Source organism: Mesocricetus auratus, unplaced genomic scaffold (assembly GCF_017639785.1).
Source record: "Mesocricetus auratus isolate SY011 unplaced genomic scaffold, BCM_Maur_2.0 Super-Scaffold_100021, whole genome shotgun sequence".
Lineage (NCBI taxonomy): Eukaryota > Metazoa > Chordata > Mammalia > Rodentia > Cricetidae > Mesocricetus > Mesocricetus auratus.
The window spans coordinates 7,075,774-7,087,518 of NW_024429202.1; the positions used below are offsets into that span (position 1 = coordinate 7,075,774).

The window sequence follows — 11,745 nt, forward strand, 5'->3', positions numbered from 1 at the left end:
CGCAGGTACTTAGCGATTCCTTGCAAATCTCACTGTGGTGAGGTGGTGTGGAAGAGACACGGGGGAAATAAGAGCAGTCTCCTGTCCTTAAAGAGCACTCGAGCCGGGCGGTGGTGGCGCACGCCTTTAATCCCAGCACTCGGGAGGCAGAGGCAGGCGGATCTCTGTGAGTTCGAGGCCAGGCTGGACCGACAGCCTCCAAAACAATACAGAGAAACCCTGTCTCGAAAAAAAAAAAAAAAAGAGCAATCGACCTAGTTAAGGGAGCAAAGGTTAACGTCTGCGGAGTCGCCTTCCGGGGCTGTCAGACACGGGCAATGGCACCGTCCTCGACTATAGCGTAAGTGACAGCACTGCGGCACTGTGAGCACGTCCCCAAGGCGAATACAAGGGAGCTGAGATGAAAACACAGCACGTCTGGTTTCAGGCAGTCACACCGGTGCTACTGCCCACGGTCACCGCGCTACCACTGTAAATCTCGCAGAGCCCTCTAGGGAAACCCACATCCTCAAGGCGTGACGAGGAAGCCGAGGCACACAAAGGATCAAGGGATCACGGAGCCGGACACACCGTTTATTCCCGAAAACCCCGAATGCGAGCCCGGCGGCTTCTCTCCAGCCTCCGCGTAAACAAAACAGGCGCCGGCGCTCTGCTCGCCCAGTCCGTGCCGGAAGTGCAGGTGCATTGTGGGAAGCGGCCCGGTTGGAGACGGCAGCCTAACTGAAAAGGGCTGGAACTTAATGGCTGTCATCCACTCTCGAAAGCTTGAAACGGGTGCGAAGGAAGCTGGGAGTTCAGGCCAGCAAGACCATTTCTCGGAAGTTCACAGTCGCTCAGGCGTCGCAGGCCGCCCGGGTCCTCCAGAGTGAGCGAGAGCGGCGTCTCTATGGTCAAGAAGATATAGAGCGGCCCTCTCTTGTCCGCAGGTGAGACTGCGCATGTGCAGAAGCTGCGCACCGGAACGATGGCGGAGGAAGGGTGAGTTTTGGGTCCTTGGAACTGTCGCTCGGGGCTCTGCGTATCCGCCGCCATCCTTGCTGTTTACGCTGTGGCGGGACAGCGGGATGCCTGTGCGTTGTGGGAGGAGAGACGAGGCTCGCGTTGCTCTGTAGCGGTGGGGGCTGGGCTAGCGGGCGCCGCCACCAGGTTCGGGCGGGAGAGCGGCGGGAGGGTGCCCGAGGCGGGTTCGCAGCGTGGCTGTCGTAAACGTGTTTTCCGCGGGTTCCTACATACGTGTGGAGTGCTGTGATCGTTACTCTCTAACATTCTCCCTTGTCCCTCCTACCCCAAGCAAGTCTCCCGCTTTCAAGTCTCCCCGCTGTCCCGCCCTGGCTCGGCCTGAATCATTCTCCTTGGTGGCTCTAACTGCCCCAAACCCTCCCGGACTGCGAGAATTTCCTCGCCGTTAGTGTCTGCAAACCCAGGCACCTAAGGCTTTCGGGGACCCGTGAGCTGTGCGGGTCTATGGTGGAGGCGGATCAGAACCATAGGTTTCCGGGGAAATCTCCCAACGACTGACCTGTGCCCGGAAAACCAGGATCCTGCCTTGGCTTGGAAAGCCATTGAATGTGCGTTTCGCAGTTTTCCTTGATGTCAGTTTTCCTTTACCAGGGAAAGGAAAAAGATCCCTTTGGTTCCAGAAAATCTCCTGAAAAAGAGGAAGGCTTACCAGGCTCTCAAAGCCACCCAAGCAAAGCAGGCACTTTTGGCAAAGAGGGAGGTAATTCTGGTGTGTGGGGGTGGGCACGGGATATTGGGGGTTGCCGTGGATGAGTTTTATGGAGCGTATGTTGAACTAGAGTGTTATCATCAGATAATACCCCCCACCCCGCTTGTCCCCCTAAACGGTGTAGTACAGGTCTCAATTTAGCAAAGATCTACCCAACATCTTTCTGTGAGAAAAATGCTGTTGGAAATCTGTTACTTTGAGGCCAGCCTGGTCACGTGGATTTTTCAAGCCAGGCAGAGATAAACAAATTTTCTTCTGCTAAATTTGGTCTTTAGTTAATTTGAATTCATAAAGTCTTCGGTTTTTCCCTTAAATGATATTCCAGCATTTTTCTCACAGAAAAACTCCATGGTTAATTTTCTCCTGATCCGTGTTCCATCGCTATCGAATGTCAGCTAACTTAAGCAAAAGGACACCAAGAAGAAGTGCTTTCCCCTGGCCTTCAATCCCAGAGCTGGGAGTCTAGCAGAGGCAGGTGGAGCTCTGTGAGTTTGAGGTCAGCCTGCCCCCCTCCAAAAGAAGAGAAGTCAACACTTCCACCACCACATAAGGAAACATGAGGGACATTATGAAGAAAAGCTCGTGGTGAATTAGCTTATATGTTGGTAAAACTAGTACAAGTGTTTATGAAACACAACACCATATTAGGCACCATTAAATACAAGAAGCTTTTGTCCTCAAAAACTGTATAAACAAGCCGGGCGTTGGTGGCACACGCCTTTAATCCCAGCACTCGGGAGGCAGAGGCAGGCGGATCTCTGAGTTCTAGGCCAGCCTGGTCTACAAGAGCTAGTTCCAGGACAGCCTCCAAAGCCACAGAGAAACCCTGTCTCGAAAAACCAAAAAAAAAAAAAAAAAAACTGTATAAACTGCACAATCCAAACACACATCATTGCAAACAAAAATTAAAAATGGCTGCATACTTTGATTTGAGACAGGTTCTCATTATACAGCCCAAGCTGACCTTCAACTCGCCATGCTCCTGCCTCAGCCCTCCAGAATGCTGGAGTTACACTAGTGTACCAGAGTTGGCAATTTAGTCCCAGCACTCTGGAGACCGAGTTTATTAAGAGGGGGAGGAGAGAGAGAGACAAGGGAGAGAGGGGACCAGAGAAAGAGCGTAAGTGGGCGGGGTCTCTTAAAGGGGTCCTTTGCACCTTCGTGCAGGCTATGTATTCACGGAACCCTGGGCTGACCAGGGCACTGCCTGAGTGCATTCTGCCAGGTGACAGGGGCAGGCCATCGTAGTGCCTGAATCTTTACCCTTGGCTCTTGACTTGATTGTGGAAGAGATGGAGATGTCTGTTTTCTGTCTTAGAGGAAATCAAAAGAATTCAGGTTTAAGCGACTGGAATCATTTGTACGTGATTCCTGGCGGCAGCGGCGTGACGATGTGCGGGTCCGGCGACTACAAGTGAAGCCTCGTGCATTGGAAGTGCCTGATAAACACTCCTTGGCCTTCGTTGTGCGCATAGAGAGGTAGAGTCCCCGAGATGGGAACTGTTGGTCCATGTCTAGATGTCTGTAGGGAGATAGGTGAAGTAAGGTCAGTCCATGTGGGGGCCTTCAGTGTTGTTCAGGGGCATATCCTGGCGATACAGGACACAGGAAGCAGTGCCCATCAAAAACAGCCGTGCTCCTCCTGATGTAAGAGCTGCAGTTTAAATGTGTATGAGCTCTGCCCTCCTAGGTCTTCTGCCACTGCCCATAATCTTTCCTGGTTGAATTTCCCTGCTTGTGAAGTCGGTCTCCACTCTAGCCTGTAGGCAGTAGTCAGAGAAGTCTGAACATGTTCCTTGCTTTTCCACCCACCCACTGAAGTGATTCAGCTTCCTCGAGTAGACATACATAATCCTAGCCTGCCCTCTCACCCCCCAATCCGTCGTTTAGACTGTGTCTCTAGCATCCAGGGATTGCTCCACATAATGGGAAAATGATCAGTTTTCAAGCTGCCTTCCACTACAATGAACTCTAAGGTGAACTCTGTGTAGCCAGCAACAGTCATACATCTCTGAATTGCTTGCCAAACAGACAGACTGTCGTAGACTGGAGTCAGATGCTGACAGCTGTTCTTTTCAGGACAGAAGGAGTGAGTTTATTGGTACAGAAGACCATAGCAAAACTTCGCCTGAAGAAATTGTTCAGTGGTGTCTTTGTCCTTGTCACCCCTCAAAGTGTGAAGATGCTGCGCACAGTGGAGCCATATGTGACCTGGGGGTGAGTACAGCTTTCCATGTGAATTGCCTTCTGCTTGGAGTGCTTAAGACACACAGGGGCCTGTTTTCCAAGATTCACGTTGTATTGGGCATCTTGCTGTGGCCAGTCACCAGAAATAAAGACCCTTGGGGTGTGAGGAAGAGCAGTGGCGCTGGGAATGGTCCTAGCAGATCATGTTGGGCTTCCTCATTTGTAGGTTGAAACTATGTAAAATGAATGACAGTAACACCTGAAACCAAAATGATGACAGTGTTTGGATGACAGTAGTGGTCTTTGTTGGGTGGTGGCCCACATCTATAATCCCAGCATTTGGACGCCTAAGGCCAGGGAGTTTGTGTGGATTCCAGGTCAACCTGGAACAAAACAAAACTAGAACGTGGTGCCTGAGGCCTATAATCCCTTTGCACCAAAGGCTAAGGTAGGAGGATTACTACAAGTTTGAGGCCAGTGTAGGCTACAAGATTAAGACCTGGTCTCAAAAAAAAAATCTGAATTTCTAATTATACTTCAGGCCCACTCAGGGATTTTCAGTTGGCTAGTGGAAGGGTTTGCTTTTAGTTTGAGTATTTTTAGTTTTAGTGTTGCTGGGCAACCCAAGCTCACTTCAAAGTCACTGTGCAGTCCAGGGTCCTCCAGCCTCAGCCTCAGGTACTGGAATTGCAGGCGTGAGCCTCAGTGCCTGGTAGTCTCTCCTGTTCCTCATCGTCCTCATCAGTTGTGGCTCCCCAATCCAGTGGTTGTGGGGTGGGGCTTTTCCTCTTCCCAGGGTAACGCAAGGCATTGTATTATGCCTTTCGCAGATTTCCAAATCTGAAGTCTGTCCGGGAGCTCATCTTGAAACGTGGCCAAGCCAAGATTAACAATAAGACTGTCCCTCTGACAGACAACACAGTGATTGAGGAGCACCTGGGTGAGTGCTGCTGGGGGTCACTTGGGGTAGAAAGTGGGGTGTTGGTAGCTGTGATTTGGGATCCGGGGCCTTACAGTCCCAGCTTTGTCGTGGGAGTGCTTGCTGGATAATGGTGAGCAAAGGAATCTGCACCTGTGTTTCTCAGGGAGATTTGGTGTCATTTGCCTGGAAGACCTCATCCATGAAATTGCCTTTCCGGGGGAGCATTTCCAGAAGATCTCTTCGTTCCTGTGCCCTTTCCACCTCTCTGTGGCCCGTCATGCCACCAAGAATAGGGTGGGGTTCCGCAAGGAGATGGGCTCTCCTGGCTACCGGGGCGAACGCATCAATCAGCTCATCCGCCAGCTGAACTAGAGGGGGCCAGGTGAGACTGCTGTGGGCTGTTCGCCCTCCCTCCTTCTCTCCCTCCCTCCCTCCCTCTCTCTCTCTCCCTCTCCCTCTCTCTCCTGGGGTATGTGGAGGTCAGGGACAGCGTGGGGTGGAGGTTGGTTTTCTCCCCCCTGTATTGGTTCCAAGGACCAAAGTTGAGTACTTTGTCCTGGTGGCAAAAAAGCCTTTCTTGCTGAGCCATCCTGTCAACCCCTGGTCTGACTTTGATGGCCCATCATGCTTGTCAATTAAAAGTCCCCTGTGAGCTGCAGGTATAGTTAGTGGGCCAGGAATAGCTGTGGGTGCAAGTTCTTGGTCCCTAGCATCCCTGTAAGGCAAGTTCCTCCTGTGTGTGCCAATACTTGAGAGTTGGGCTAAGATAGGAACGAGCCAGGTAGTAGTTGTGCATACCTTTAATCCAAGCACTGGGGAGGCAGAAGGAGGTGGATCTCCGTGAATTCGAGACCAGCCTGGTCTACAGAGCTAAGACAGCCAGAGCTACACAGAAACCCTGTCTCAAAAATTGGACCAGCAGCAGGGTCAGGACATGAGGCTGTGAATGTTAGGTTACAAGCTAGAAGAAAATTTCTGTGTTGCCGTGGACATTTAGCCTGCAGTGGAGAAGAAATCACATCAAAACTAATTTTAGAAAGAATTTGAAGCCAGGTGGTGGTAGTGCACTCTTTTAATCCCAGTCTGGTCTTCAGAGTGAGTTCCAGGCAGGCTCCAGAAGCTACGCATAGAAACCCTGTCTCAAAGAGGAAAAAAGCATTTGCAGACGAGTTTCCTGCTTCTTGCCCTGAGGTACTTTGTGTTGCTGTGTGGTGGATCGCTTGTGTTGACACAGTTGTGTTCTTCCTTAGGATCTCCACAGGCACAGTGCACTGGAAGAGTGCTTTCTGTTATTTAAAATTATCAAGTATCTTCAGAGAAGATTGTTTTCTGCCTTCAGCACCTGGAAGGAAGAGGCCGGAGAGACGACAGTAGGGTGTGAGCATTGCAAACCTCAGCACAGCCCAGTTCCATGGAAAAGGACTTCATTCTCTACAGTGGCTGCCCCTGCCTCCAAAACCAATGCAGACCATGGAGGAAAGAGTTGCCCTGCTTTGTCCTATATAGTATCTTGGTGTCTAATGTTGGATGGGCAAGTAATCCAAACATCCCTCCCACCCCTTCCAGGACTAAAGCAATGGACCTGACCCAGGGGGATACTTGAACCTGGAAGAAAAGTGTCTTTTTTTTTTTTTTTTTTTTTTTGTGGTTTTTCGAGACAGGGTCCTGGAACTCGCTCTTGAAGACCAGGCTGGCCTCGAACTCACAGAGATCCACCTGACTCTGCCTCCCAAGTGCTGGGATTAAAGGCGTGCGCCACCAACGCCCGGCTTGAAAAGTGTCTTATATTTGTCATCGCAGGTGACTTTTGTTTGTTTAGAACAGCATGTCACTGGGTAACCCTGACTGGTCTTAACTCTATAGCAGTCTTCCTAAGAGCTGAGATTACAGGTGGTGTGTGCACCCCAGCCTGGGGGCCCGTTCCTCAGACATGAGATGCAGTCAGGAAGGTGACAAAAGCTTGGTTTTGTGCTAGGGGACCATGTTGCAGCGTCTGTCAGCTTTGGTCAGGCTTGCCTGCCCTGAGTCAGTGTGGTGGCCTTTGTACTCTGACCCGCAGTTTAAGACGGGGCTGTCTGCACTAGAAGAGACACACACTCATACATGCACTCCACTGTGATTGTCACTCTGTGGTGGTGACGCACACCCTCTTGACACCCGTACTGCTTATGTGAGGACATTCTGTACCAGAGGAGACAAGGTTTAGTCTTGGTTGTTTCCTGCTCAGTGATAAGGGAGGCAAAGGATGGCAGATCTCAGTGGGTCAACCAGGGTTGTTAAACCCTGTCTCAAAAATAAGTAAAAGTTAGAGATAAACTGGGCCCAGTGTTTGGAGGCAGAGGCAGCGGTACTCCTGAGTTCAAGGCCACCCTGCTCTGCAGAGTTTTAGAACACCCAAGGCCACACACAGAGAAACTGCTTTGAAACAAAAATATACCCGGGAAATGCCCACTAAATTTCCCCCTGGGTTTCAGGATGGCCTTAGAAATTCTCCTATCAGCCTTGCTGTAAACTCACACCAGGGGTCCACATTCTTAACTATTGTTTCCCTTGAATATGAGTCAGGGCCAGCACTGGGAACACATGTGCTCAGGAGGTAGATTTCTATGAGTTCAAGGCCAGCCTGGTCTATAGAGGTCAGACAGAACTAATAAGACCCTGTCTCAAGAAAAAAAAATAAAAATTAACAGTGCCTCAGAACATGCAGGTTACAAGGTGAGTGGGTTCCAGAATCTGCCAGAGGTCAATGTCACTGCTGTCAAGAGCATTAAGTGGCCAAAATGGCTTTGCAGGCATGGAGGAACGCTCATGGGTATTGTGCTGAATGAGGGAAGAGTATGCAGTGTGAGACCCTGTGACCTGAGGGAGGGGAGCATGGCCCCACTTTCTGGTCTGCAAAGTGCGGCATATAAGATCTGTGGTGTGTGAGTGCAATCCAAAGCAGCCAGAAGGAAGTGGTTCCCTGGAGCTGGAGTTACACGGGCAAAGTGAAGGCCTGCAGGTACCGGAAAGCCCAGGTCCTCTGTAAAAGAACCAAGTTCCTTAACAGATGGTCACTTAAGTTGTGTTCACACTGTGTGATGGTGCTCGCCAAGTAGCTGGGTCTCCCTGAGTTCAGGGCTGCCTTGGTTTATACACCAAGTTGGTCAGCCAGGGTTACATGCCTCCAAAAAAAAAAAAATTAGTGGGACTATGCTGCTGGGAAGCCACTAGACTATATGGGTGGGCTTCATGACTGCTAACACGCTCCATTTGGGTTTTAGTTTTAGAAAGTAAGGGGAGATGCAGTGAGCTACTGGGCCTGTTTGACAGACTTTGGAAGCCCAGCTCACTCCTTTAACCCCAGCACGCAGGAGGCCGAGGCTGGCAGATACTGAGTTCAAGGCCAGTCAGGGCTATGTAGAGAGACCCAGTTGCAGGGAGCCCAAGCCTAGCTCAGTGGCCAAGGCCTTTTCAGCCAGCCCCACCGACTGACAACAGTGTTGAGGGGGCTGGGGTGGGGCGCGGTGGCGCTGTGAGCCTCAGCACCCACGTGGCAGCTGACAGCTCCAGGTGTCTTAAGTCCTGTTCCAGCCTTGGGGTGACTCAGTAGGTAAGGCAACCGCTGCCAGGCCAAGAGCTTGATCCTGGGACCTACGTGGTGGGAGGAGCAGGTTCCAAGAGCCAGCATTTCTAGGGCTGTTGTCATTCAACTTCAAAAAAAAATGGGGAGTTTACAGAGGCCAGCCTGGTCTACGGAGTGAGTTCCTGGTTGGCCAGAGCTACGCAGAGAAACCCTGTTCCGGAAATCAAATAGATAAAATACGGGTTTCACTTGCATCATTCCAGAACCGAGTTCTGTCAAACCCAAATGACTGCAAAATTAGTAATGACTTGGCTCTCCTGTTCACTTTATCAGTATCATCGGGAGAAGGTGGCCCAGGAAGTCATGCCCCGTTAATGCGGCAAATGAAACGCTGCGAGTGGTAAAATAGACCTGTTTCACTTACACAGACAGGTTACAACACGGTATGAAGTTGAAATTCAGCGTCCAACCCCGAAATTCTTGGGCAACATTTTTGTCTCCCGGGAGGATTGGGTCTGGTTGAGACAGGTCTGAGCAGATACAGAAAGATGAGTAAAGGTGGCAGCTGTCCAGCCCCTCAGGTTCATGCTGGACCCAGTCACTCACTCCGGATCACAGCTGCAAAAACCCTCGAGCTCAGGAACCCGCTGGGCCTCCGCCGAGCTGGGCTGCTGGCCGGCTCCGGGCTGGCTCCTCGACGGTCGGGGACTGCGTGCGCGCGTCTGGGGCGGTGGTGCGGGATGAGGCGGCCGAGCCTGCGTCCTCCCAGGGCTTGGGCCTCCGGGGGAGCAGCGACGCCGTGGGTTCGCCGTGGGTCACTGTGATGTGACGTTTCTCTAGACCCGGGAGCTCCTGGCCCTTCTGGACCAGCTGCAGGAGCTGCGCCAGGGTCACCGAGGCCGCAGCCGGCCCAGCGGATGCTCCACTCGGACTGCTCACACGATCTCGCAGCTCCATGTCCCGCCACCAGTCCGCTCCCGGGACCCGACCACAAGCACTTCCGGGCGGTGTGGGAGCAACCACCTTCTCGGAAAGAAGAGGGGAGGCCTCAAACCGTACCAAGTGGTCTAGCCCAGGCTAGATCTCCAGAACCCGAGCTGTTCTGCCAAAACTGCAGGCGCGGTCAACGCCCCGGCTCTCGTCCCACAAAATGGGATGTGCTTAGAAGGAATTAAAAAAAAAAAAGAACGAGTCAAAAACTGAAGTTTGTGCCCATTGGGACAAGTGTGTTGAAGCGAGACTGCGAAAACACACTTGGCTTCTGCGCGCGCGCAGGCTGCCGCAGGCCTTGCTGAGTCTGTTTTTGAGACCGTGCCTCGCTCTGTTCCAGGCTGCGATTCTGTCTGCTTCTCCCGAGCGCGCATTCTCTTCACGTTTCTTTTGTTAATTGCGGTACTAAGGATCAAATTCCAGGGTTTTGTTTGTTTGTTGTTGTTTGTTTCTGCTGGCGTTTGGGTGTTTGTTGCCTGTTTTGGTTTTGAGACAAGGGCTCTCACCATCTCCCACAGTGTCTGCTGAGCTACACATCCTGGCTCCGATGTTCAGGTTTCTGAAATTATCAAAGCTAGCCTGATAATTTCAGGCCGCCCATGCCTGTATTGCTGTATGGTGGGATCATGGAGCCATTCTGGGCACATTCTGAAAGAGGTAAATAAATAATAGACTGATCAGGTACACCCAGAAACCAATAAGTAACGCGTAGTTGGAGTAATTTTAAAAGGTCACATGTTTACCCCTCACAGCAAGCAACCCTATGAAACTCACTAGGGGAAAAAAAAGTGGGTGAGATGGCTCAGCAGGGAGGACCGTGCGACTTTATCACCTGCCCAAGATTTGTGTGGCCAAGGTTGGCCTTGAACTCACAATATAGTCTTGCTTTTTTTTTTCTTTTGGTTTTTCGAGACAGGGTTTCTCTGTGGTTTTGGAGGCTGTCCTGGAACTCACTCTGTAGACCAGGCTGGTCTCGAACTCACAGAGATCCGCCTGCCTCTGCCTCCCGAGTGCTGGGATTAAAGGCGTGCGCCACCAGCGCCCGGCTTGATTTTTTTGTTTGTGTGGGTGTGTGGTGTGAAGACACACAATGTGTTTACATGGGAAGGTGGATGTCAGGATTATTCTAGATTATTCTTCCACTTTAATGGTGTAGGGCCTCTCACTCAAACCCAGAATTTGCTGATATAGTTAGTCTCTTTAGCCAGTTTACTCTGGGGATCCCATGTCTTGGGGTTTCTATTGTTTCAGCGAAACACCATTACTGAAACTCAAGTTGTGGAAGAAAGGGTTTCTTCAGCTTACACTTCAGCATTGCTGTTCATCACTGAAGGAAGTCAGGACAGGAACTCAAGCAGAGCAGGATCCCAGAGGCTGGAGCTGATGCAGAGGACACTGCTTACTGGCTCCTTTTCCCTGAATTGCTCAGCCTGCTTTCCTACAGAACCCAGGGCTACCGGCCCAGAGATGGCACCACCCACCTGGGCCCTCCCCCATGGAGCACTAAATGAGACAACGCCTTCCATCTGAATCTCATGGAGGCATTTCCTCTGATGACTCTAGCTTATGTCAAGTTGACACACAAAACCAGCCAGGTAGTAGTCAGGCATCTGTACTGGCCTGTCCTTGCAGGCCTGACAGGGTCTACCTTCAGCTGTAGCCACTAAGAGCATATTCACTACATTGTTCCCTTTTAAAGGGGCCCTCCTACCTCCCATCCTCCTATCTTTCCCTCTCCCTCCCTCCCTCCCTCCCTCCCTCTCTGTCTCTGTCTCTCTCTCCTCATCCTCTCTATTTCTCTCTCCCTTCTTCCCTCCCTCCCTCTCTCCCCTCCCTCCATCCCTCCCCTATCCTCTCTGTTTCTCTCCCCCCCTTCCTCTTTTTAGGAACCCTTCCCCTAATAAAAACCCTTCCTCTTGAACTCAATGTTGCTTGGCACCTTTCTCGTGCTGCTTTTTTTAAAATCATATTACCCTGTCTCTGCCTTCAAAGGGTAGAACTGCAGGCGGCTCACCACACCCTCCTGGAACATGGCTCCCAATTGGACCCTCACACATGCATGGCAGGTGATCTAACTGCTGACATCTCTCAGCCCCAGCTTGGAACTTGTGGCTATCTGCCTCCATGTCCCCAGAGCAGAGATTACGGTGTGCACCACCACGTCCAGTTTTGTGTGGTTCTGGGAACCAAACACAAGACTTGGCATTTGCCAAGCACTTCGCCAGCTGAGCTCTGTCTCTAGCCCCTTGTGCACACCCTGCTTTATGCAATGCTCGCCCTTAGACTTCCCATATTGTAGAACTGTGGCAATAACTTTTCTTTTTCGTTTTGGAACTGAGGGTCAAACCCTGG

The 11,745-nt window shown here is 51.3% G+C and overlaps 2 protein-coding genes across 2 annotated transcripts; one reads left to right on the forward strand and one right to left on the reverse strand.

Annotated features, from left to right (window-relative positions):
• Positions 1–426: 426 nt before the first annotated feature.
• Rpl7l1 (ribosomal protein L7 like 1) lies at positions 427–6,632 on the forward strand. Its single transcript, XM_005072368.4, has 7 exons — positions 427–978; positions 1,612–1,720; positions 3,048–3,208; positions 3,809–3,946; positions 4,747–4,856; positions 5,002–5,220; positions 6,089–6,632. The coding sequence occupies exons 1-6, from the start codon at positions 965–967 to the stop codon at positions 5,208–5,210; spliced, it is 741 nt and encodes a 246-aa protein (XP_005072425.1). The 5' UTR covers positions 427–964; the 3' UTR covers positions 5,211–5,220; positions 6,089–6,632.
• On the reverse strand, positions 5,893–11,425 carry CUNH6orf226 (chromosome unknown C6orf226 homolog). The gene is made up of 3 exons (XM_040729650.1): positions 11,408–11,425; positions 9,010–9,480; positions 5,893–6,180 (listed from the first exon to the last, which is right to left on the reverse strand). The coding sequence occupies exons 1-2, from the start codon at positions 11,423–11,425 to the stop codon at positions 9,040–9,042; spliced, it is 459 nt and encodes a 152-aa protein (XP_040585584.1). The 3' UTR covers positions 5,893–6,180; positions 9,010–9,039.
• Between the last annotated feature and the right edge of the window lie 320 nt (positions 11,426–11,745).